This window comes from Ictalurus furcatus, chromosome 24 (genome assembly GCF_023375685.1).
Source record: "Ictalurus furcatus strain D&B chromosome 24, Billie_1.0, whole genome shotgun sequence".
In the NCBI taxonomy this organism is placed as follows: domain Eukaryota; kingdom Metazoa; phylum Chordata; class Actinopteri; order Siluriformes; family Ictaluridae; genus Ictalurus; species Ictalurus furcatus.
In genome coordinates this window covers 13,238,873-13,266,813 of record NC_071278.1, presented here as the reverse complement: position 1 = coordinate 13,266,813, position 27,941 = coordinate 13,238,873, and the positions used below count along the sequence as shown (strand labels likewise).

General features: G+C 39.6%; 1 protein-coding gene across 1 annotated transcript in view; it reads right to left on the bottom strand.

Annotated features, from left to right (window-relative positions):
* Window positions 1-34: 34 nt before the first annotated feature.
* mrtfbb (myocardin related transcription factor Bb) overlaps window positions 35-27,941 on the bottom strand; it is a 44,415-nt gene continuing 16,508 nt past the window's right edge. Inside the window, exons 4-17 of the mRNA XM_053613527.1 lie at window positions 22,792-22,857; window positions 19,657-19,712; window positions 19,405-19,480; window positions 19,120-19,281; window positions 18,524-18,702; window positions 18,052-18,189; window positions 15,205-15,458; window positions 13,928-14,087; window positions 11,959-12,615; window positions 11,796-11,882; window positions 11,111-11,236; window positions 10,759-10,893; window positions 4,354-4,414; window positions 35-4,152 (exon numbers count right to left, since the gene is read on the bottom strand). Coding sequence (XP_053469502.1) covers window positions 3,704-4,152; window positions 4,354-4,414; window positions 10,759-10,893; window positions 11,111-11,236; window positions 11,796-11,882; window positions 11,959-12,615; window positions 13,928-14,087; window positions 15,205-15,458; window positions 18,052-18,189; window positions 18,524-18,702; window positions 19,120-19,281; window positions 19,405-19,480; window positions 19,657-19,712; window positions 22,792-22,857 — 2,606 coding nt within the window. The 3' untranslated portion in view covers window positions 35-3,703. The remainder of the gene's footprint in view (window positions 4,153-4,353; window positions 4,415-10,758; window positions 10,894-11,110; window positions 11,237-11,795; window positions 11,883-11,958; window positions 12,616-13,927; window positions 14,088-15,204; window positions 15,459-18,051; window positions 18,190-18,523; window positions 18,703-19,119; window positions 19,282-19,404; window positions 19,481-19,656; window positions 19,713-22,791; window positions 22,858-27,941) is intronic.

Below are 27,941 nucleotides of genomic sequence, written 5' to 3'. Positions count from 1 at the left end.
CAATGAATTATGCAGCACTTAATATACAGTTCTGCTCATATGTTTACACACCCCCAACAGAATGGCAAACAAAAGCTGTTTGTTTTCTTAAAAAAAAAAAAGAGGTAATCATACATTTCTTTTATTTAGTAATGGTGCTCAGATGAAGCTATTTATCATCATAAATTATAGTAATCCTAATAATAACTGAAATTACACAGGTGACCCCTGTCAAAAGTTTACATACCCTTGGGCCTGTTTATACAGAAGTAAATTCACTGTGAAGGTTCAGAATCTGACTTGTTTGACTGTAATCTGTGTATGTGTGTGTAAATAGTGTGTTTGGTGTACATTTACATTTATTCATTTAAGCAAACACTTTTATCCAAAGTGACTTACAAATGAGGAAATACAAGCAAACCGATAATCAAGCAGAGAACAATACAAGTAGTGCTACCATACAAGATTTATAATTGAGTTCTAGAGAAACAAAGTGCACAGAGTAGAGGTGTAATTGCGAGAGTAAGTTTTTAAATTAAAAAAAAATAATAATGGGGGGTTGGCATTTTAGGGCTTAGTTAAGTGCTCACGGAAGAGGTGGGTCTTTTTTGAAAATATTCATCGATTCTGCAGTCCAGATTGAGTTTGGAAGTTTATTCCACCACTGAGGGATAGTTAGTTTGAAGGCTCTGGAAAGGGACCTTGAGCTACGCTGAGTAAGCAAAAGAAAGTCTGTGCAAAAGAAAACTGATCTGTGAGGGAAAAAAGTAATTCTACACAATAAATGAGGAAAAAAAATATTGATTTGAAAATGCCAGTCATCACTATTCAAACTCTGATAGAGATGTGGAAAACCAGTCGTTCTTCGGATACCAAGCCAACATCAGGTTAGACCAAAAGGATTTCTGAAACAACCACCAAGAAAATCAAGTATACTGTAGGCTTATCTGAAACTACACGGTATGGCCATTTCAGAATGTACAATAAGGAAATATTGGAAATATTGAACTGCATATGGTGCAGTGGTAGCTCAGCTGTTAAGATATTGGCCTACTGATTGGAAGGTTGTGAATTCAAATCCCAGCACTGCCAAACTGCCACTGCTGGGGCCTTGAGCAAGGCCCTTAACCCTCAACTGCTCAGCTGTATAGATGACATAAATGTAAGTTGCTCTGGATAAGGGTGTCTGCCAAATATAAGTGTAGAAAAAGCCATTATTGCACCCATACCCCAAAATAGCCTGCTTGAAAGACACCAAACTGCATCTAGATTAATCTCAAGATTTCTGAAATAATTTAGAGTGATAAGAAAATTGAAAAACCTTAACCATCATGTTTGGAGAGGAATCAACAAAGCCTATTATCAGAAAACTTTGCAAGAAAATTTGCATGCATCATCCAGGAAGCTGAACATGGAGCGCAAATGGACTTTCCAACGTGACAGCAATCTACAGCACAAGGCGGAAGTTGACCTTTCGGTGGTTGCAGGGGAAGAAAGGTAAGGTTCTGGCATGGCCCTCACAGTCCCTGGACCTCAAAATTCATTGAGCCACTTTACAGAGAATTCAAAAGTTCAAGGCACATGCAAGGCATTTGGCCAAAAATTCTGGTTAACACTTGGATGTTTAAACCCAAACTGCAAATTTAACTTGTGCAAAAAATAAAAAAAACATTTGCAAATCCAATGTGTTCAAGAGAATAAAATTGTCACTTCTGGGGAAACAGGCGCATCTCGCTGTCTGGCACTTTACTTTTCTTAGCCATTTATCCAATCACATTATTTGTTGAGGCAAAGCCACATGACTTTTTTGATGCACATTGAGGAATATATTCAGTAAACATGTTTCCATCATAGTTTATGTGCACGTCTTCCTAACGAATAAAAACAATTATCCGCTTCAATTGAGCACATAAGTTTTTTAATGCACATTTTGGAGATTTGATTCACGTCTAGTGTCTCCATCCAGTGTTTTTTATGCAATATCACATAAAATTCGCATACAAATACATGGATGGAAACATAGCTATTGGTGCTCAAGACACACAATACTAATTATATTAAGTAGCAAGGGTATGTAAACTTTTGATGTGGATCAACTGTGTAATTTCAATTATAATTCTGATTAATATACAGTAATATAAGCAAATTATGATAAATAGCTTTAATCTGTATAATCAATCATATTGTCTAAAAATGGTGAAGACTCTGCCAGGGGTATGTAAACTTATAAGCAGAACTATATTTCACATTAGGATTTTTAAAAAGGCTTTCTGTTTTATGACTGCTACATGTGCGAGAACAGCAAATAAAAATGAAATGTTAAGGAGAACGCTAAATATCTCTTCATTTGCTGCATTACATACTTTTGTCTGAAGGTACAGTAATGCAATAAACTGACAGCAAGTGTATTCTAGATGCAAGTAACTGCTACATTTTTGACACCAAATGTGTGGCTTAAGTGACTTTTTCAATGCAACTACCAAGCTAAAGCTGTATCCTAAATTTAAACAACCTGTCTGAACACAGTAGTTAGTTGCCCACGCGTTCATGTCTTCCAAAACATAACATTTGATTTTTTATTTTATTATTATTATTTGTAAAAAAAAAAAAAAAAAAAAAAAAACACTTAAGTTATCAAAAGGAAAACATTACTTTGGACCACCATGTAAATTAAAGAGCTATAAATGTTAAGAAAATGTTTGACATTTTCATCAGTCGGTTACTGGCATTAAATTATTGGTCACATCACAGTCCCATGTTCATGTCATGTCAGTTTGTGTTTTATGAACAACTAAGCAGCTTAGTTCCCATATCAAACTTTAAACTATTAAACGGAACCACCACATGTTTGTTTTTCCTCTTATTCAAGGCACTGATCCACCAGTGATTAATATTACTCCATCACTAATGCTGCCATTATTCTCTTGACACTTGATAAATGTGGCTCCTGGTTTAGACAGGCCAGTAAATCAATCAAAAAACAAAACAAAAAAAAAACAAAAACAAAAAACCACAAAACCCCCAAAGCCTGTTTAAGTTGACCTGGATAGTGTAGTCAGTGCCCTCTACATGCCCAAAAGATGTGTCCAGGCCAATACTTTTGTGTTTTCTTTTTCACAGTGATGATAATGACATGGCATTAGATTATGAGTTTCTCTGTAAAATGGTTTCATTCTCACTTTAGTAAACAAACTTACTCTCTATGACCCTTTTCTTTGGAACACTGTATGTCTGACATTTGCATGCAGATGGCGCAGAGCTGCTGCAAAACAGAGGTCATATGTTAAGCCAACAAAGCTGGCAAAGTTACAAAAGAAAAAACAGAAAAGTAAAAAAAAAAAAAAAAATAATAAAAAAAAATAACTGTACAGTATACCTTACAAATATTGGAAAATAATTAACAAAATGGCCGACATTCTTTGTGTGTCCTCAAAGACGGTTATTAGTGCACAAATTGGAAACATCTGGCTACCAGCCAGGCCCAAATAATAAAAAAAAAATTGCAATCGTTCAAGCACTCATGGTGTCTAAAACACATTTCTAACAGGGACCAATAACACCACGCTGGATTTAACAGAGGCCGAGAGAGCTCTCCAGAGTCCACTGCTGTAATCATGTTGCATGATTCTCCCAATGACTTTAGGACTTACACAATTCATCCCTCACCTGTGAACATCTACCTGGCCTGCGAGTCATACCAGAAGCTTCTTTTCTCTTGCTTCTCTCAGTCCCACTGCAAATCGTGAGAGTCCAGGAAATCTGAGGAGAAGATGGCAGCTGGTGCAGAGATACCTGCTGACCCTGGCACAGCCAGTTCCAACCACTCCATATTGTCCAGGTTGGTGTCTTGCAGGTGTAGGGATGGGGGTGGTGAGGTGGAAAATCCCAGCTCACTGGTGTCCATGGGTGAATGAGGTGGCTCCAACAACTGGCTGTGCAGTTCCTCCATGAGGCAGAGAGCACGGGGCTCTGTGTTAGGTGGCAGCGTTCCATCCAATAGAGCCTCCAGCTGGTGATCTGAGGCCAGCGCCACCAGACTAGGCATGTGGGCCACATGGACCTGAGGTGGAGGACGAGACAGTGCAGTGTTGATGGGGAGAGTGGTGACATTGGCTGTCACCGGCAGAAGTTTATCCAGAGAGAGCGGATCTTGTCGGAGCAGGGGAGAGATTTCTGGGAAGGGCAAAATGATGGAAGATCAAATTAAGATCATTTTCAACAAACGTCATATTATGGGAGATCCTGATGTGATTTTGATCTGATTTTACTTTGCATACTTAAAACGTCATACTTAGAAGTTCTCCATTAATCGTTTTCTTAAAAAAGAAAACATACTGCAGCATGCGTTCTTAAATTTTTGTTAATTTTCCTCACCTCCACTTTCAATCAAGACATCAAACAAGTCATCCATGTGTTGACTGACTGCGGTGGGGACCTTGGAGAAATAAAGGACATTGAAATGTTAGAAAACTTGTGAGTGTAAAGTAAAAATGTAAGAGGAATACCAAAAAAAACATTGGGCCTCATTCATCAATCTTTGAGTAAAGTTGTGGGTAAATGTTCGCGTAAGCCAAACCGAACGAAAAATTTACACCGGATTTACAAAAGTTTGTTTTAAACACCGACTTTCTTCGTATCCATGTGTGTATGTTGATAAATCACCCATAAATTACCAGGCGCGAACACACCATAGCTGAGTTTCATTTAGTGATGCCCACGAAACTCCATGAAAAGTTGGGGTTTTCAGGGTGGAAAGTACAAAATAGCTACTATTTGTTATGGATGGAGGACTCCATCCAGCGCAATAAGAGTGAGGTCCAAAGAAAAGGGTTTTTACAAAAAAAAAAAATAAAAAAAAAAATAAAAAATTACTGCTAATCGGCAGTTTCTTTGCTACTGGGGGCCAAATCATGACAAAGCTTTTTCAAATTGACCAAATAGAACCTACTTATAATACATATAGCTGTGAAAAAGTATTTGCCACCTCCTGATTTCTTCTGTTTTTGTGTATATCTTATACTAAATTGTTTCAGAAATTAAAACAAAATCTAAGATAAAACAAAGGAAACCTGAATAAACACAAAATACAAAAATACAGTTTTTAAATGTTATTTATTGAAGCAAAAATGTCCAATACCAACGGGTCTGTGTGAAAATGTATTTGCCCCCATAGTTACTAATTCCCCAAATCTATGAAACTGCATTCATAATGGGGTTCAGCTGGACTAGACACAACCAGGCCTGATTAATGCAAACTCTGTTCAATCAAATCAACACTTAAATAGAACTTTTTCATCCTGGGACGAAATATCACACTACATCAGTCTGAGAAGGGTTACAAAGCTATTTCAAAGGCTCTAGAACTCCAAAGAACCACAGTGAGAGCCGTTATCTCCAAATGGAAAAACTCGGCACAGTAGGGAAACTTCCCAGAAGTGGCCGACCTTCCAAATTTCCTTCAAGAGCACAGCAACGATTCAGCCAGGACGTCACAAAAGAGCCAAGGACAACATCAAAGGACTTACAGGCCTCTCTTGCATCAATAAAGATCACTGTTCATGACTCTGGACATGACACTGGACAAAAATGGCATCCATGTGGTGAGGTGAAAACCACTTAGGGCTGCAACTAAAGATTATTTTCATAATCGATCAGTAGGCCGATTATTTTTTCGATTAATTGGATTGGGGGCAAACTTTCAGTACAATTTTTTTGTTTATTTAAAATAAAAGCCACAAACTGAGTGTTACAAATATAAACTTCAGACTAAAACTTTACACAACTGTTTGTCCAAAACAGAAAATAACCCAATACACACACCAGAATATATAAATTCAGAGCTTTTTGTGCATCCATAAAAAAAATAATGACCAAATACTTACATATATTATAAATTAAACTAACTAAATTTTATTTATTTATTTATTTATTTATTTATTTATTTATTTGGGCTGTCAACATTAACGCGTTACTGCATGCAATTAATCAAACAATTTTGATGCGTTGTTATTTTTTTAACGCAAATGAATAATTTGACAATCAAGTTTGACCCCAACTTCTTACCTAGCTTTGTGTGATTAGGGCACGGCAAACGCGAGTAATATGATGACAGAGGAGACGGCGAGTTTTTGCAGTGAGGAACTGTCTTTCCACCGAAGCACGACAAGCTTGAAGTACCATCTTCGGGCAAAACACATTTTTGCTGATGTTAGCAAAGATGCTAGTGCTGAGACAGGGTCAACAAGCCGTGCTCGTCAAACGACACTGGCGGAGTGGAGCCAGGGCAAGTTTGTCAACAAAATGACAACAGCAAAGCTAACTAGTGCAATCGCTACATGGATCGCCACAGACTACAGGCCCATCAACATAGTTCAGGACCGGGGGCTTCAAGACATCATTCACATCGCCACAGGCGACCCATCAAACAAGCTACCTTCAAGGGGAACTACTGTTATGAGAATACATGAACTGTATGATGCTGAAAAAGCTACGAAAGTGAGGCAGTTGGCAGAAGGTACATTTGTTGCACTTACTGGAGACTACTGTACATCAGTAAGTAACCATAACTACCTCGGTGTAACAGCGCACAATCAATGACAAGTGGCAGCTGCACTCATTCACTTTAGGCGTGTTAAAAACAGAAGAAAGGCATTTTGCCGAAGCATGCGCTAGCCAGTTTATCAAAGTTGCAAATGAGTGGGAGATAACAGGCAAGGTCACAACTACAGGAACAGACAGCGCTCGCAACATGATTGCCGCTGCAAGGAGTCTACCATTTGAGCATGTGCCTTGTGTGGCGCATATGATACAAAGGGTGATCACTGTGGCTTTACGGGACTGCGGATTTGACAGCGTTTCAGACAAGTGCCGTAAAATAGTAGGGACACTTCACACAAAGTGCCGCAAACACTGCAGAGCTAAAAGCTCAGCAAGCCTCTCGTGCACTAATAGAGGAGTCCCTCGTCCAGGATGTACCGACGTGCTGGAATTCAACTCTTGAAATGATAAGGCGGAATCAACACACCAAAAGATCCACTGAAAGCAACGCTGGCACAGCAGAAGCACAACTTCGCTGTGCTAACCTCAGCTGAATATGACAGGCGGGCTAAGTTGGAAACAGTGCTGGAGCCCTGCAGGTAATGTGATTTCTCGGTCTTCTCCAATTTTACTGATAAAAATAAGTCATTTGTAAGTCATCTAGATATAGTTTAAGGCCTATACCCTAAATAGATGCCATCTGAATGAAAACTGTAGTCATTAAGTCAATTGTATGGTGCTCTGTTTACACTGTAGGTACATCACTGCGCTCCTAGGTGGTGAAAAGTATGTATCCTGCTCCGTGGTGCTACCTGCACTATGTCATCTCCTGCATACAGTGGAGGTCTCTGATGTTGACCCTGCCTATATAGCGTGCTTCAAGGCGGCATTCACAAAGGACCTCAACGGACGAAAGGAGAACTCAAACCTGTGGTGGTTAAAGGTGGCAACTGCTCTAGATCCTAGGTTCAAAAACCTTAGATGCTTGCCCAGAACAGAGAGGGGAGAGGTGTGGAAAAGCTGAGCGAGATGCTGAAGGATAGAGAACCTGCACCACAGACCTCTGGAGAAAAAGTGGAGTCAGAGCCACCAAAGAAGAAGATGGCCCTCCTACTCATGGGATCAGAGTCGGAGTCTGATGAAGAGGTACTGGCCACAGATAAATCTCTAGAGAGGTACAAGGCAGAGCCCTGTGTCAGCATAGAAACATGTCCACTACAGTGGTGGTCATCACAAGCAGGTACATATGATAACCTGGCCCATATTTCAAAAAGGTACTTGGCAACACCTGCCTCACCAGTGCCATGTGAGAGACTGTTCTCTAGGGCAGGCCACATTCTGCAGAAGAAGAGGTCAGCTCTATCATCTGAAAATGTGAAAAAGTTAATCTGCCTGAGCAACTGGTTGAAAGAAGAGCAGACTGTATGATTGGTTGACAGGAGGCATGTTGCACAGATGCACACTGTTTAAAATAATTATCTTTAACGAAGAATGTAGAGACTGTTCACTCGGTCTCTTCACAGACATTATGGCATTCCATTTCTAAAATAGGCCTACTTATTGCTGCATTCATTTGAGTTGATGTTACTATACAAAAAAATTACAGGTAAGCTATTTGTGACTTTGTAGCAGACATTACTTTAACAGTTGTTGGTTTCTGCTAAATATGTTTGCAGTTCAAATGGATGCCTCAACAATTTAAGAGATTGTTATTGAACACTTGTTAAACATGTTAATGGTTGTGATAATAAAACTGAAGAATCTGTTTCCTTAAACCAGTTTCTCATGCATTTATTTCAACATGTTTACAAGTAAATCCTAGTATTTAAAATTTGCAATTAATCGTGATTAATTAAAAATTTTAATAGAGTTAATCACAGTCATGGGCTGTGATTAACTCTATTAAAAATTTTTAATCGCTTGACAGCACTGATATATATATATATATATATATATATATATATATATATATATATATATATATATATATATATACACACACACACACACACACACACACACACACACACACATATATATATACACACAAATTTATTTATTTGGTTTAGTTTACATTATATATAAGTATTATATATTTATAAATACAATACTTACGCATTATTTTTTATGGATGCACAAAAAACACTGAATTAAACTACAGTCCTAAATTATTAATAAAAACTCCTTCACTGCACCTTGTGGTTTCTGTTACTCACTGCCCTTAGACATGTTGTTTTACTTGTGTTTACTTTTGATCATAGTGTTTTAATTAGACATTACAGATCTTACTTGTGCTCCCACTGTGTATCTCTGTGTCTACACCACGTGTGATCAGCAACGCGGCCTCGTTACTAACACATCACTTCCGTTATAATAAACTACAGAAGTTACACTGCAAGCACGCAAATACAGCACATAATGACAATAAACTTAAATTAAACTAAACCTTTTAAGCAGCTTGCACTAGTTTCCCCTGCCCCTTACACACAGTGGAGCATGCTGGATATAAACATAAGTTTAATCGATAATGAGATTCGTTAACAATGATTTTCATAATCGATTATCATCAATTTTATTGATTAGTTGTTGCAGATCTAAAACCATTGCTAACCCAGAAGAACATGCTCATCTGAATTTTGCCAAAACGTATCTGGATGATCCTCAAACATTTTTGGGAGAATGTTCTGTGGACTGAGTAGTCGAAAGTGGAACTGTTTGGAAGACAGGGGTCCCATTACATCTGGAGTAAACCAAACACAGAATTCCACATAAAGAACATCACACCTACGGTCAAGCATGGTGGTGGTAGTGTGATGGTGTGGGGATGCTTTGCTGCTTCAGGGCCTGGGCAAAATTGAGGGAAACATTAATTCTGCTCTCTACCAGAAAATCCTAAAGGCGAATGTCCGGTCATCAGTCTTTAAGTTGAAACACAAACGCAACTGGATTATGCAGCAAGACAATGATCCAAAGCATAGGAGTACGTCCTAGTCCTAGAACTAAGTGCAAGACTGATCTCCAGTTATCAGAAGCGTTTGGTTGCAGTTATTGTTGCTAAAAGGTGAGAAACAGATTTTAAGTTTAAGGGGGTAGTTAGTTTTTCACATGGGTGATAGGTGCTGGATAATTTTTTTTTGCTTCCAATAAAAAAAAAAAAAAAAAATCAATGAAAACTATTGTGTGTTCACTCAAGTTGCCTTTGTTTTATGTTGTATTTCGTTTGAAGATCTAAAACTACTTAGTATGAGATATACACAAAAACCGAAGAAATCAAATACTTTTCCACAGCACTATACATACACACACACACACACACACACACACACACGGCACTTTATAGGAACACCTGTACACCTACCCATTCATGCAGTTATCTAATCAGCCAATCGTGTGGCAGCAGTGTAATACATAAAAATCAGGCATATACGGCCAGCAGCTTTGTGTAACGTTCACATCAACCAGCAGAATGTGGAAAAAATTAGATTTTGACCATGACATAATTACTGGTGCCAGACAGGCTGGTTTCAGTATTTCTATAACTGCTGATCTCTGGGGATTTTCACACACAGCAGTCTCTAGAGTTTACTCAGAATGGTGCAATAAAGACAAAACATCCAGTGAGCTGCAGTCCTGAGGACGGAAACACCTTGTTGAGGAGAGAGGTCAACAGAGAATGCCCAAATTGGTTTGAGCTGACAGAAAGACTACAGTAACTCAGATAACCACTCTGTGCAATTGAGGTGAGCAGAAAAGCATCTCAGAATGCACAACACTTTCTAACTTAAGGTGGATGGGTTACAACAGCAGAAGACCACATCAGGTTCCACTTCTGTCAGCCAAGAACAGAAAGCTGAGGCTGCAGTGGGCACAGGCTCACCGAAACTGCACGGTGACTGGAAGTGTTTTTCCAAGACTGGAAAAACATAGCCTGGTCTGATGAATCTCGATTTCTGCTGAGGCACACAGATGGTAGGCTCAGAATTTGGTGCGAACAGCATGAATCCATGGACCCAACCTGACTTGTGTCAACAGTTCAGGCTGGTGGAGGTGGTGTAATGGTCCGGGGAAAATTTTTCTTGGCACACTTGAAGTTAAGCAATCATTGCTTGAATGCCACAGCCTATGTGTTGTTGATGACCATGTACATCCCTTCATGGCCACAATATACAATTTACACATTCATATCCAGCTTGATATATGAGGCCCATTGTCTGATATCCTGGCAGAAGAATTACATTTTACCTGCATAGTAGCCTGAAGTGCTCTAGTCTGTTTGACAGCCTCCTCATAGCGAGGAGGGTCTTTGTTCTTGGGGCTGTGATGATTGCTGAATGGAGATGGTGGAAGGTTGTAGGTGGGCTGGCAGGGGGAGGTTGGCTAATGTGGAAAAGAAAAGAAATAAGATGTAATAAGAAAGGGTGTATTTCATTTTCCACTGCTATTCATCTCAGACTAAGAGATTTTACATAAATTCAGTTATACAGACAGACACAGGTAATCTTAGAAAAAAAATCTGCAAAAATCACAGAGCATAGTTTATGTGGGGGAAAAAGAAAATAAAAATAATAATAAAAAAAAAAAATTCCAGGCTTACTTTAGTTGTGAATCCATTTGGAGGACTGCATGTAGGTGAGCAGGACTGAGCCACTTTGGACCTTTGCTGCTCCTGCTTCTGCCCCAGCTGGATGCCTGAGCCCGAGGTGCTGCACACGGACATTATCTGTGGACAAACACACTGCTAGTGAGGACTATTAGGACCTAGTTTGTGTGTGTGTGTGTGTGTGTGTGTGTGTGTGTGTATGTGTGTATGTGACTGGCATGCACACAGAGCTCAAGTGTCAGCATGTCTCATTATATTCATCACTTGGCACCTGCTCCAGCTCCCATGCCTGACTGCAGCCGGCACTTTGACGCTATTAACAGAGGAATTTATCAGCTGACCAGAGCAGCTATTGCTTTGGCAATAAGGGAGATAAGTGGGAGAACACAATCTGGGCGCAGGAAAAGAGCATTCCAAGCCAAGTCACTGAGAAATTGAAGTGGGCGTGTCATTGCAAGAACACACTAAAGTGGATTTATGAAGCGAAGTGGAACGGAATGCAATAATAGGTCAGTAAAAAATGACAACAGGTTGTTTTATTGAAGTGCTGGTTTAAAGATAAAGTAGAAAAAGTAAACTGATTCCAGGAAATAAAATGTCAATGAGGATCATGGCAACAAGTAAAGAAACCAATCCAATCTAAATGTTCACAGTAATGGCTAAGATTCTTGGTGCTTACTTGAGGTGCAGCCTGTGTCGGATTTGTGTGCTGCTGAAATGCTGCACTCTCTGTTTGAGCCCTTGTGTTTTGGAGAACCGGCTGCATCTGCACAGAAAAGGCCAAATTAGGATGGAGGATGATAGAGCAGTTAAGTAATAATTAAGCAAGCATGAAGAGGGACCTGTGGAAGATGGATGGCGGTGGGAAGGCTATGTTGCTCTGGTTGAGTGCTGAGGATGGACTGGGAAGCGTGCACTCCTTGTGAAGCAATACAGAACTGCTGTACCTGTCCCTGGGACTCGTCCTGTACCATAGTGGAGCTACAGCTGGAGGAGGAATCATGCTCCTCTTTTATCCTGATAAGAGTTTCAAGCTCACCCTGCTGCTGCGTCGCTCCCTGTTGATTCCTCTTTTCCACCTCTAGCTGCATCTTGAGCTCCTCCACCAGACGCTGCTCCTGCTCCAGCTTCCGAATCAGGTCCTCTATTTGGCGCTCCTTCTCATACAAGCTCTGGTCTTTATCAGGTACTGCTGCCTCCACTGATGTATCCTCTGTCTTCATGATGGATGGAGATGTGGCAGCCAACACTTTGCTGTCGCTACTCTCCTCCATACTCCCAGTGGAAACCTCTGAGTGCACAGGAGACACTGGGGGAGTCATGCTTATGCTTTCTGTCTTTTGATTGGCCAGTGGAGCAACGATGCCATTGGTCTCAGTCTGTTGAGTGCTGGTGACCTTGTAGCTCTCCTGGTAGGGCTTGAGCCTCTCTATGAGGTCTGTTTTAGTGCCAGATACAGGGAGACCACGTAGTTTCAGCTCGACTTTAAGTTCAGCCACCTGTGAGAACAGCAGGCATATAATTAAAGATAGGGTTCAACCAAAATGAGACATGCCAATACTGTTTCCAATCATAACTGGTGTAAAACACAGGATTGGTATCAAATTTGAATTATTTTCCAGTCTAATCTACTGACGTTTTTTTAAATATGGATGAATATATACACCGGGTAGGTAGTAGGGATGAAGATGAAGAGACTAATTAGGTAAACCATCTCTGTCAAGCAAACAAACACCTGCTACTTTAGGATTGATAGATCCAAGCAAATTAGCTCTTTCTAAAGAATGAAGCTACTTAATCAAAAAGTGACAGCACAAGAACGGGAGCAAAGTACAAAAATATAGGATGAAACTACAAGCTGCCAGATATACCAAAGAATGTTACCAAAAGGCAGGTGACCTTAACTGCAGTGTTTTGCAGTTCTTTTTAAGCATTCATCTTGATATCCATCAATATCTGTTTGTCTTTCTGTGCTAACAGCCATTATTTCTGGTTGCCAGCCACCATCATCTCCCACTCACAACATGCACGCGTACCATCAGCTATCAATCACGACATGCACACCATCAGCTACCACTCACGACATGTGCACCATTGGCCAATCATGTGGCAGCAGCACAATGCAAAACAAAATCATGCAGATTCAGGTCAAGAGCTTCAGTTAATGTTCACATCAAACATCAGAATGAAAAAGTGTGATCTCTGTGACTTTAACAGTAACATGTTTATTTATACCAGGGGGCCAGTGTGAGTATTTCAGAAACTGCTGATCTTCGGGGATTTTCACACACACGCAACAGTCTCTATAGTTTACACAGAATGGTGCGAAATACAAAAAACATTGAGTGAGTGACAGTTCTGTGGATGGAAACAGATCACACTTTTTCCCCATTCTGATGTTTGATGTGAACTGAGGCTCTTGACCTGCATCTGCATGATTTTATGCATTGTGCTGCTGCCACATGATTGGCTGATTAGATAACTGCATAAATGTGCAGATGCACAGGTGTTCCTAATAAAGTAGACGGTGAGTGAAAATTATAAGCTAGTAGCTAAAAAGAATGAAAAAAAAATTACTTTATTAATCAGTAATGGAGATTTCAAATGAAAGATTCTATTTCAAAACTTGATTGAGGTTTCTGTTTCCAGTTTTCATTTTCCTTTAAGCAGTTTATACTCCTGAATAGTGGGTTGCTTTGTTTAACTCTTAGGTATCACTTTCAAAAATACCACTGGTAAGCAAGCACCTCTGTACGTCATGCAGAAGGCTTTCTACCATGCCAAAAAATGTTCTATTTTATTATGACAAACCTTCATTTCATCTAGGTTAGTAGGCAGTGGGCCATGCTTGCAGTTGTTTGTGCTGTTGGTGCCGAGTCCAGGGGTAGCACTGGGCAGGGACACTACAAGTGGAGCTTGGCTGTTTCCCACGGCCACGTTAGGACAGCTGCTTGGAACCTTAGGCAAAGGCCTGTCATACACACAGGAGAAAAAACGTGTGAATGCCAGGAGGTTGATTTAAATGGAACTTCCTGTGTCCTCATCATTCACAATCAACAAGCTATGTTTCGTGCAATAACAGCAGAAGTTCGTCTGGCATAAACATGGGTCAGGGAGAAAAAGAATGTGAGGAAGTGCCGTACTCAGACACGTTCTCTAAAGCCAGATTAATAGGTGAAGATATGCTATTCAGAGTTCTTCAGAACTAGCTGTGTTTCAGCCTGTGTAGCGAAACTCTCCTTAATCTCAGTGTTGTAGGAATTGAATGGCTATTTGAGATGAACTGAAAAATTAGAGCTCCAATCAACTAATGGAAATGTTAACATTATTAATAAGGCATAAAAGCTATGAGCACTTGGCATTGTGCAAAAGAGGTAAAGTTAAATGATACACTTTCTTCCACTGTTAGCAATTCAGCTCCTACTCTCACTTAACTTTCCACATCGAACAGGGTGACCAGGTCAGTGGTCTTCAGTCACATGACAGCAGACTTGCTTTTGTGTGACAATGCTGGACAGCCAGATAACAAATGAGTGATGGTCCAGTTCTGACACATATGCACCACTTTCATCTGGCCAACATAATGCCATGGAATGCCAGCATCAAATGTTTTAATTGGTATTTTTTAATTTGCAGCATATTTTGATTATATACCGTAAATAAGATGCATGCAGCAAACATGAGATGCTTACTCAAATGAATGCAAAATTACATTGCATTTAGTTACATTTTAAACCTTTAAAAAAATCCTTCGAATTTATGAGAGGAAGGTTTCATATTTCATATGTATTGTGATGTATTTTTGTAAACAAGAACAAAAGCTTATAATGGCTCTTTTTCCCTCCACAATCTGTCTTACAGTCTCTGCTACTTTATTGGGTTTCATTTCTTTTTTTCTTTTTCTTTTTTTTTGTATTCTCATCTTTCACTTTCAGACACTTTAACTCCACAGACACTTACAGCCCTGCATATTTGGTTAATTTATTTTTTCCTTAAAGTATAATCACTTTAGTGAAGCATTACACTATTTTCCTTTAAGATACATTGCTGTAAGGCATCTGTAAAGCAAGGATGCTGTAAGCACACACCTGAATGATGCAGGTGCAGGTAGAATGGCCTGGTAGTTGTAGTACTGTTGTTGCTGGCTAAGGATCTGCAGGTGTAGAAACTGCTGCTGCTGCTGAAGCAATCGGGCATAGGCCGAGTCCATTGGGGCCTCACTGGGCTCCTGTTTTTGGTCTGGTGGGATATACAGGTGGTATTTGAGCTTCTTTATCCTTGGCTTGGGTTCTTTGCTCTTCTTGCTGCGAGTTTTTTCACTGGGAAGCTTGGGTTGGCTTTGCTAAAACAGTGGAAAAGAAGACAAAGGTTTGCATTAATGAAGCTCACACCTGGAACTATATACAGTCCCCTCCCAAAGTATTGTAACAACAAGGCTAATTCTTTTGTTTTTGCTATACACTGAAGACAGATATAGCATGGATGAGAAGATGCATCTGAATTTCAGCTTTCATTTCTTGATATTTACATTTAGATTTGTTTAACAACTTAGAATATGGCAACTTTTGTTTGAAGTGATCAAAAATATTGAAATATGAGACTGATAGGTATTTCTTGTTACCCAGACATGCCCTGTTAGATTGAGTGTTTAAACAATGAATAGCTCTGAATGTCTACCCTTGGCTTGAGCCCGGAGTGTCACCTGTGAAGACTGCATTTGTTGTTAAAAAGGATACACCTAGATGAAGACCAGAGAGAGGTCATGTCATGGCTTGGGTTTGCATGGCTGTTTCTGGAACAGGTTCACTAATCTTTATTGATGATGGAACTCATGATGGTAGCAGCAGAATGAATTCAGAAATCTACAGAAACAATCTGTCTTCCAATTTATAGCGAAATGCATCCAATATAATCAAGAGGAACTTAATCATGCAGCAAGACAAGGACCCAAAACACTGCCATCTCAACAAAGAACTTCATCAGGAGGAAAAGTAGAAGGTTTTAGATTGGCCAAGTAAATCACCAGACCTTAATTAAACTGTGCAGCATTTCACCTCCTGAAGAAGAGCCTGAAGGGATAACCCCAGAAACAAACAACTAAAAAGAGGCTCCTGTAAAAGCCTGGAAAAGCTTCATAAAAGAAGAAAGCAACAGTTTGGTGATGTCAGTGGGTCACTGGCTTGATGCAGTTATTGCATGCAACCAAATATTGTTAAAAAGTGTTGTACTTTAATTTACTTCAGGACTATCTGTTCTAATAATTTTGCCCACCTAAAATTGGATGGTCTGCCACCAACGGGGCCATGTTCTAAGCTGTTTAAAACATCTAGGTGTAAATATCAGGAAATAAAAACTGAAATTCTGATCTATCGTCTCATTCATCTTCTGATCTCAAATCCAAATGTCTTCAGTGTATAGCAAAAACAAAAGAATTGGCTTTGATGTTCCAATACTTTATATGAACGATTATCTGACAGTGCAAACACAGAGCTGCGGGACACAGTTGAGAAATTTACACGAAACCATTTCACGACATTTCATGATTGCTTATGAATTGATATAGGGTTGTAAGTCAACATCTGTCTAGAATGACAGGATGGGGAAACAGGATGCCTGGAGGAGGACATGACCCTTATTGTTTCACAACGCTCAGCTACAGGATATACATGAAAATGAGTCTGGCATCTGAGGGAGAGAGCTGAAAGCCAGTGAGCTGAAAAAAAAATAATTTCAGGTTTGCTTATACAAGCACAGATGCTCGGATCCAACCACCCTCCCTAAACGGGAGGGACAACTCTTGAGACAAATATGTGGAACATGCTTTGAGGGTGCAGATTATGAATAATGCACAATATATTGCCCTGCTTTTAGTTTGTGGGATTGTACTTTCATCAGGTCTTTAGTGCAGAATAAGAGTCAGTGTTTCCTTTGACGACATTGTTTCAATTGAAGACAGAAGACAGCTGCTGCTTTTGCTGTTAGTTCATTTAATAAAGCTTTTCAGCCTTTGTTTTGGCATAAGGTACGTAAATGGTGCACTTATATAGCGCTTTTATCTAAGGCACTTTAGACTGTGTCTCATTCACCCATTCGCACACACTCACACACCAATGGTAGCAGAGCTGCCATGCAAGGCACTAACTTGCCATTGGGAGCAACTTGGTGTCTTGCCCAAGGACGCTTCGACATGTGGAGTCATGTGGGCCAGGAATCGAACCGCCAACCTTATGATTAGTGGACAACCCTCTCTACTACCTGAGCCACAGCCGTACCTGTGACAGGGACACAATCTCACGGTCAAGTTATTATTTTTATTATGACTGAAAGTTTAGTGTCACAGATCCACTGCTTCCTCCCCAGGATGCTTTATATAATGTGCTTTTAAAGAGAGCTTTATAAGCAGCAGGCCAGACCAAATAAATCAAATCACCAAGGTAAAGCTCATGTGTATGACTCTAAAGAGGCAAGAAAGGCTTCTTCATTCCTCCCTTATAATATATATAAATATATAAATATATATATATATATATATATATATATATATATATATATATATATATATATATATATATATATATATATTTTTTATTTACAAAAAAAATTATTGTAAATATAAAAAATTATTATCCTCGTCTCTAAAGTACCCAATAAAAGAAAATCGTGTTTTGGTTTCTTGAAAAACGTCCCATTTCCCAGCAAAGCAAATTTGTCTGGTCTGATTCTTTGTGCTGTGTGCTTTGTTCCAGCTCTCTCATTTCTCTCATAAATAAACATATTCTTTAATATGATTTAGGGTTGTACATAACTGTTTTCTTTACCAACACAATTCAGCAATCTGTCACAGCTGACAGCCAGACCTCATTGAGTCACTGCCCATTTGATTGAGGACAGAAAAACACTTGCAGGAAATGAGATCACCATAGCGTTTTGCTCACCTTCACAAGAGTAAGACCTGATTTGATGGGGGAAGCGGTGGTGACTGGCTGAGCAGGAGTTATGTGCTGAGTGTTTGTCTGATCCTCTGCTGATGTCTGACTGAGTAACTCTGAGCTCTGGGTCGTAGGTGGACAGGGCTGAGATAAAGACAGAGACAAACCACACGACTTCAAACAAAAGGGAGGAGAAACTACAAAATTCCATTTAACAAAGAAATGCAGAGAACACAGACTGGATGGGAGCCAGAAACAGATTAGACATGCATCCAATAGTTATAGTGCAATAATAGATAGGTTCAAACAGCAGGATGTAACTTTCCAAAGTAGCATTATGGCAAGTTGGTGGACAATTCCATATCAGCACTCTTATCCTGAGTTTCCAATGTGGTCTTTGTGAAACACTTGTATAATCTCCTTTGTTGAAAACAACAAAGTGAGCAATCTATCCTGGAGCATTAATAATGACTTTCACCTGTAGGTTGGAGCCAGCAGTCAGAGTAGCAGAAGAGATCTCAGGCAGTCTGGCCTCTCTGGGTGATGGGACAGAACACTGAGATTCCTGACTGGTTGGATCCACTGGGGACGGAGTTTCATTGCTGTCCTCATCAAAGTTATACACATCCAGGGTCTTTTGGTAGTTCACCTCACTTTCTGTGCCAAAAGACAACACTATATTATATATCCATCCATCCATTTTCTGTACCACTTATCCTACACAGAGGTCCATAGAGCCTATCCCAGGGAAATCTGAGCACATGGCATGGGACAGGGTGCCAATCCATCGCAGGGCACAATCGCATGCACACATTCACACACTATGGACAATTTGGAAATGCCAATAAGCCTACAGCACATGTCTTTGGACTAGGGGAGGAAGCCGGAGCACCCAGAGGAAACCTCTGAAGCACAGGGAGAACATGCAAACTCCGTGCATGTAGGGCGGTGGGGGGAATCGAACCCCCAACTCTATAGGTGCTAGGCAACCGTGTTAACCACTAAGGCACCCTATATATTCAGTGATTATAGACCTCATAAAGAATCACGCAATTGTATTATAATACTGCTTACCAATGATGGCCTCCTTCACACTGGACTCTACAGGCAGGATGTTCTTCTCTACCAACTCCATTGGGCCAGGCCTCTGGGCAATCCTCTCATTGAGATCATCAGTCAAACGAGCCCTTTTGAGTTTCATCTGCGTAGCCTGCAATGAGGGCTCTGCTTGGGTCTCTGAAACACATTATTTAATCTGATCAATATAAAGCAGACCATAGCTATGCAACATGATAAACTATGTTCTTTCTTTATCACAGAACAGAGAGAATCACAGAACCTTGATAATAGTGTGGTTACCTTGGAGGATGTGCATACGGACCAGCTCTGCACGCTCAGGTCTACTACTGATCTTGTGCTTCAGGAAATTCTCAGTCTGGCCATAGTGAGGTAGGAGAAAGATTAAAATGCTAAGGTCAGGCTTCTAAGCCTGTTCTCTTGCCTTCATCTGATTGTACATGAACAAACCAAATTTACATCATTGACATTCACTCTCTCAATGCTGTATTGCGATTTTACTCCTATATCATTTATGGCCTGTCTGTGACTCACCCTGGCTCTCTCAAGGCTTCGTATCTGTTCATGAAAGGCAGCAGGAGTCTTCAGTGCTAAAAAGAGAAATACATCAAATATCATTCTTGAAATAGGCCAAATGCTTTTCTATGCTAGACACTCCAAAGTGGTTGTTTTCCTTGCTTGCTGTTGGTTCTGAGGGCAATTGTGTCAAAATCTTAACATTTTCACTATATATACCAATCTCCCATGGGGACCTGACAGATCGATCTTATCTGCAGTAATGAAACGAGTCAGCATTCTGCCAGACAGAGGAAGATGAAAGTTGTCTAGATGAATGTTTTCTCCCATATGGTTGGTTAACTGATTTTTCACCATGCGTTTGCCTGTGGGGTGAAGAGGAAGTGACTGTTTTATCCATTCATCACAAGAGAGCTGAGGCTTTGATTTAGCAAGACAAACTTTACTCATCCTCTGTTTAGTGGCTCTGTATTACTCATTCTAATCCTGCACTGCCTCACAAAAACCCATTTCTGCAACCTCAATGGTAGCTCAACTGTAATAGTCTGTATTGTTCCTTCTGATCTGACTATACACAGGAGGTCTGGTGTAGCAGCCTGAGATTGGAGAGAGTCCACTTACAAGAATGGTGCTCTGAGAGCTGGTCTATCTCATACAGAGTCACACAGACACCAGTCACGCCACTGTTTCCTCTCTGCTTTTTTTTTTTTTCAGAACAGATCCACAGTCTAGGGCTGTCACCGAATACGAATACATTAGTTCACGAAACATAACTGAATGCAAATACCAATAATGGACCTCATTCATCAATATTTTAGTAAAGGTGTGTGTAAATATTTGTGTAATCCAAACTGAACTAATATTTTCTGACAGATTTACAATAGTTTCAGTTTTATTTGTACTCGCATGTGTATGTGGATCACCTGTAAAATGCAAAGTGCGTTCTAGACAGAGCTCATTCGCATGCAGTGATGCCCACAAAAATCCATAAAAGGTCAAGGGTGCAGACTTAAACACTGCCTTACTGAACTGCAAATAAAACTTTTTTTTCCCCCAAAAAGACATTTTGATTTACATTTCTTTGGTTTTTGGAGCAACTGTGCACAGTGCAACAACTTCTCAGAATTGAGGTCTCCAAAAATGTTTTTACTAGAGATGCACCGACGTATCGGCTGATAAAGGCTATTTTTCCTGCTATCAGCTGATAGTTTGAAAACATCCGATGATTAGGGCTGATTATATCCTGTCAATCAAAAGAGGGCGGGAAAACACATCAATTTTGTTAAGATGATGTCTCTTGTGTGGAATGATGCAGTTTGAACGCGCTGTAATCTCTGCAAAGATTAAAATGAAGAGTTGTAAAATGGTATACATTTCTATATATTGCACAGGAAAATATTTGTAGTAGTAGTATATTTTAGAGTAGTATATTTCATATGTAGTTAATGTTAATGAGTTAATATCATCAAAAAAAAGGTTTATATTAGACCTATATATTACCAGTTTGATGTTCAGTGTTGAAGTAGAAATGCTTTTGTTTGTGGTGAGTGAATGTGAGACTAACAGGAGGTTTTTAAGAATTCAGTCGATGTTGATATGAATTAATAACATTCAATAAGTTAAGAAATCTTACTTTAATCTTCAGAATTTAGTTCGTGTTAATGTTACAGTAATGTGTTTTCTGTTTATGAGACCAGTTACTGTGAAACAACTTGTTGAAATGGAGAGAATAAAGTTTTTATTTGCATTTCCTTCAGAACTGTGGAATTAATTATTATTAATTTAAAAGGCAGAACTATCGGTATCGGCCGATATTACTCTGAATAATCGGTTATCGGTATCGGCTGAGAAATTTAGTATCGGTGCATCTCTAGTTTTTACAATATATTTTAACAATATTAACTTATATGGTCACTCATATGATCCTTCTAATCGGTTATTAAAAGAAAATCCTCCTGGAAATTCTTATTTGTATTATAATGAAGTGCCGCTTAAAGGACTTTATTTTTGACTAGCAGAAGCACTGCGTCCCGGCTTTAGCTTGTAGGAGATTCTGATAGCGTGTCCAGCTACATTTTCTGATCTTTTTGGGATATATCAGACCCTAAAACTAAATCAGTCCATACAGGATTTCACCTAGTTTTTCGTGATTGTTGAGCCAAAAATGCTTGATTTTGTTGTGGTGTTTTTCAAAATTTGCGACACATCTTGCAGTGTTTTTTTTGTGCTTTTTTTTGAGGAAAACTACTTCAATTGGCAAAATTGCAACCACACAAAATTGTTTTGCATGGTCTTTCACAGTGATGTTTGTTGGTAAATGAGACCTTTTAACTGTACTCATGTTCGACGCATTTTGAATTAAAGAGCTTTGGCTGAATGCACGTTGTGATGACGTCACATGGCCCAAATCTTTACAGAAAATCTGCAGTAATTTTGAAAAATTGCTATCTCCTTCCAAATCAAGTTTGCTTGATTTTGTATTAATTTCTGCGATCACTAAATCCTAGATGGACTGCAAAATACAATCTGATTAAATATTATTAGATGGCTATTTTTGTCATCTGTAAACAGCAGTTCCTGGATTTGGACATTGCTGTTTTAAAATAAAGTTAGGTTGCATACTCAGTCACATTACAGAAAAGATAGAAAGCTTGCCAGAAAGTTGCACAGGGCATCTGGTTCAGGAGCTGAAATAAGTTATGTTCTACAAATTGCTTCCTGTACAGACCACTTTGTTCCATTCTTGTAAAAAAAACAACAACTAGCCAAGCATCTATCTGCTTTGGGAAGCATCGGGAATGAACTCAGATGCAATGCTACTTCATTTAAAGTAGGTGTATTTGAGCTTATGAAAAGTTATAGTTCCAGTCATGGAGGCTATTCTGAAACATCTAGCAGGGGTTTAGGTGCCTGTACATATGGTAGGATCTTAATGATGTGTACAACACTTTTCGTTGTAGCATTATCAGTTCTGCTGATGAACTGATAACTCCTCTGGTTAGTGGTGATAGGTTGTCAAGATAATACAAGATATATTCAGTTAACATATTTGATGCTTTGCTCTAGCTAGTGTTCATGCTATTCATTTTGTAAGAGATGATTAATGACTTATTTAGATTTTCTGGTTTGAGAAAAGGCAGAGTGCATACTCACGCGGCATAATGCCCTGGTCCACAAGCTGTTCCCGAGTGCGTCTCTGCTGGAGTCTGAGCTGCAGAACTGCGGAGGAATACACACCATATAGTTCAATTACAGTTATACTGTACATGACTCATTTTTACCCAAACAGGTCAAAATCAACTGTGAACTTGGTGTAACCGGAAACTAGCAGATCATTCATTTTAATACACTTAATTCAAAGCACATAACCTACAGCCACATGTACTGACTGATCTGTTTTAGCCCTGCTTTTCTTTTTCTGATATTGCTATATAATAAAAGAACCTGTCAGAAAACAGGATTGAGAACCTAACCTCATAATCTGCGCACAATGGTACTGAGACAATGAGATCAACATGGGAGCAAGACTTTTTGTAAAAAATGTTAGTGAAAAAACAAATAGTAATAAGCAAAAACATGAACGTCTGATTCACATTGCCTAATCAGTTTCCTTAGCAAGTGCTGGGCCATAAAAACATAAAATGCTTAGTCACGCAGTGGACAGGTAGGAGTGGATCCATCCAAGATGGATCAAAACAAAAGCCTAGGCACAGTAGCAAAACACAGAGCATCATATAAAAGCCCGTAATTCCTAGACAGTGTGCACTGTTGTTTTTCTACAGAGGGGGCACTCTATTTAAATAAACACACGAGTGTGGATGTGTTACTTTGGCATGATAGCATTGCTCTTCTGCAAAAATATTTGCAGAGGAAGGTGCTGCTGGACGATGTGGTGGTGGACGTGTGATGTTCTTACACCCGTTTTAATGGCCATGCTGTCATGCTGATTAAGGAACGTCTGATTTGGCTGTCCAAGAGGAGACAAACACAACATGGCCTGCTAAGTTCCCAAGAGAGCATCTAATATGTCTGAGCAGGGCTCTGACTCACTTTGGCAAAAATAAACCTAAGCAGTGTGAGAACATGGCCTGGGAAAAATGACAGATCTGAGGGCAGTGCAGAGCCCCACTCCCTACAGACATTAAAGGGAAGGGAGTTGCAAGTAGGGCTACTTGGCCTGGATCTCAGCATCCTCTATTTCTTAAACCAAATGTTTAGAACACTCTGAAAGTCCATGTTTTCCACAATGTCCTTATACCAGGTCGTCAGGTTGGAAAAAGTAATCTGACTAAAGTGGCCTGACTACTCACAGCACATGCCCCAGTAACTGGGGCAGTTTCTGTAGCAAATGAAATGCCTTGCAGGACTGCTGGGCAATATCACAGCTTTATCTGAACATGGATGTGGGAGGGTAAGTCCCCCATCTTGGGTCATGCTCATGTTTGTACTGATATTCTGTCACATGACCCTTGCCTGGACCATTTACAACTGCTCTCCAACTCTGCAATAAACAAAAGGTATTCTGTCCCGTCTGTTCAGGGCCCAATCACTTTATCCAATCTTAGAGGCTGAGGTGTTGGCTGCTGTAGTGCACAAACCTAAATACAAATGGCTTGTTATGGATATTGAGCTGATTTTGCCCACGGTAGATGTTCAGAACACTAGACTGTATTAACATTAACTCTATAAACCTAATAACTGCTCTTTAAAAATATGTAACTGGGCTTAAATGAGAACATGACTCAAAATAAACAACGTGTACAGCCTGTGCTGGATGTAATGATGGAAAACAGATGTATACAATGATGAGCTAACAACCCTGCTGAAAAAAAAAACCCAACAGAAACCCTCATAGAATTTGTTTTAATGGTTGTAACGGGAATTGTATTGGTTTTAATGGAAACTGTAACCATCCCTGTGGGTCTCCACTGGTAATTTATTACCTTCTATTGGTGCCATGTTATGTCTAGTGGATACCATTATGGACCAGTAATGGTAATGGTTTTAATGGTTAGCTGATGGTTTGTAATGGTATTTGTAGTGAAAACCATTAAAATTCTGTGATGGTTTCTATTGTTTCTTTGTCTCACCATCATACTTTAAACTTTGTCATGCATCAGAATAATTAAAGGCTACAAAAAATATCATTTATGTGTGAATGTACAGTCCAGAAAACAAACTACTGAAATAAAAAGCCAAGTGGAAGAAAAAAAAAAAGAACTGACTGAATTCCACAAGTCATGATACAAAGCAGCCATGCAATCAAATCATGAGATAACATCTGTAAAGAGTTATACTAGATTATAGCCAGTACTGAACAGAAAGCAAGTACTAAACAACAGCATCATTACCACCATCATCATTATTATAAGATTTCAATTAGACTAGAAAAATTATAATCAGTTTACTAAATTCTTGTTTCACGTCTTAAATATTAAACTCAAGAAACAAGAATACATTAGTTCACCAGTGATACCTGGTGGGGAAAACAAAACAAAAAGCTCCCCAAAAAAGCTGGGACTTTACCCCTGCAGACGGTTGGAGTTTCGACCTCGAGGCAGGCCATTAAGGAGCAGACGACGGAAGAGCTGATAGTCCCATGGACCGCCGTTTCAGCCACAACACCGGAGCAGAACGGAGCTGAGCAGGACGGGATTCATCGCTTCTGTCTGTGTCGCTGTGAGCATAGTGAGCCAGCACTGCTCCACCACGGCTCCACCACGGCTCAGCCAATCAGCACCGGTGGGCGGGGCAAGTGGGCGGGGTCTACAGTTTAACCCGAAACTGCACCTCAACTTCACAACACTGAACTTAAAGCGCATCCGGTGTTCTGCACATTATCGGCACGCATGCGCATTCTGCACACCCATAAATGCATGCTTCTTCATATAATATAATGTTGGAGGCATTTTTGTGATCATAAGAGATCCATGTCAAAATATACTCCCTGCTTTTATGCTGATCAGGTAGGACAAATCAGTGTCAATAAAATTTAAACATACACTATATGGCCCAAAGTATGTGGACACCTAACAATCACACACCATATGTGCTTGTTGAACATCCCATTCTGATGTTAATAATAATAAGAAGCTCCACTCTTCTGGGAAGGCTTAACAATAGATTTTAGAGCATGGCTGTGGGATTTGTGGTCATTCAGCTACAGGATCATTAGTGAGATTGAGATCAGATACTGATGTTGGGATGTTGAGGAAACTCCGGTTCCAGCTCATCCCAAAGGTGTTCAATGGGGTTGAGGTCAGGGCTCTGTGCAGGACACTTGAGTTCTGCCACTCCAACATTAACACACCATAGGGCTTTTCATACTGCGCTGAACCCAAGGTTATGGTCGTTCTAAACCCCACTTTTAACCCCGGGTATAGGAACATTTCACACTTGTAATTTAGAAGTGGGATTAGCACCGCTTTTTACCTGGGGTTATGAAACTGGTTAGCACCACTTTTGCCAGAAGTGTACAGTGTGAAAAGATGCAGTGTTAGAGAACGTTACGGCTAGATGCTTAGCAACAGGCCCCCAATCAGAAACTGAACAGCATGTACCTCATATCAAGTTATTTATCCAATCATGGTTGCTGACACCATAAACAAATATGCAAATAAGAACATTAACCCAAGGTTTAGGAATGTACACTTTGAAACGTCAGATTACGAATACCCAGGATTAATTGTTATCCCCAGGTAAAGTTATGAGCAATGTGAAACATGAAACATAACCCAGGATTCCATTTACCCAGGGTTTAGAATGACCCAAGGTTAACTATTTCAAGTGTGAAAAGCCCTCATGTCTTCATGGAGCTTGCTTTGTGCACAGGGGTATTGTCGTACTGGAACAGGTTTGGGCCTCTTAGTTCCAGTGAAGGGAAATTGTAATGCTACAGCCTACAAAGACATTTTATAGAATTATTTACTTTCAACTTTGTGGCAACAGTTTGGAGAAGAACCACATATAGGTGTGATGGTCAGGTGTCCACATACTTTTGGCCATATAGTGTAGTTTCAGTGGTGGGGAAAAGTTTGATTGTGTTTCCTCATACCTGTAATGATGTAGCCCATGTCTTGAAAAGCAGAAAAGGGGAAAGATAAAGTTATATTCTGGTTTTATCAGTGACATTATTAAACTCGTCAGGATGCCGGAGAACACAGTAAACCTGGCCTGTATTTCTTATTGCTTATTATTAAAATTCCTTCAAGGATTTTAAAATGGCCAAATGTCATGGATTTCTAGTTCAATCTGTTGCTCTAAGCTCTCATTACTTACTGCACAGCCCAGGAGTGAACACATGAATACAGGATAATTAAACAGGTGCAATTGATAGATAAAATGTTGATACTGGTTCATTTTCTTCTGAAGGGTTGCCAATATATTTTATTCCTAATAAACATGCTATGCTATAATATGCAGATGAAACTGAAACTGAGCTGAGTAGGTAATACAGCTGAGTACAAATTTTCCATACCTTAGGACAAAATAATGGAAAAAGTTCCAACTATTTTTCTGTTGATTTTGCCAGTATATTTTGCATTGTTTCTTGTTGCAAGACATTCTATTTTATTTTTTGTAGGTAGCCTATATCTTCACTTTTTCACCCAGACATCAAAGGGGATGCAAATATTTGCAGTCATCTGTATTGTATGCAAGCATCTGTACTGTTTAATGAGTATTGTACTGTATAATGAACAAATTAACGAAATATTTGAAGTAATGTCAGTCACTATGGTAGCACCAGGGTCCCTGGTTCGATCCTGAGCTTGGGTTATTGTGAGTATGGAGAACTGCATTTTCTCACTGCGCCAAATGGGTTTCCGCTGGGGTCTCCAGCTTCCTCCCAATGTTCTTAATTGCCTCTAGGCATGGATGAGTGTGTGAATGCGTATGCGTATGGTGCACTGCGATAGACTGGCGACCTCGAGGCAGGTCATACAGGGTGAATTCTCCCACCTTCCTGGAAAAGGCTTGGAACCCCTGGATAAAGTAGTTAATGAAGATGAATCAATATTTTTATTAAACAATTTTCAAATAAATTCAAATTAAGTACAGATCAGGCAGGACTGTATTAATTTGGATTCTCCTGTAGAAATACCACAGACACATGCAGTTGTTTATGCTGCCATCATCTCAACTTGCACGAGCAGAGTGCTGAGGCAAAACTGTCATTCTGGTGGGAATAGTCCCCAAAAGGCAAAATTCAGCCCTGCTCTTAGCAGAAGAAGAGCCAGAGACCACAATGTCCAAGTTTGCGTTCTTTAAAAAAATGTTAATGTACTTTCTGTAAGAGTTCCAGA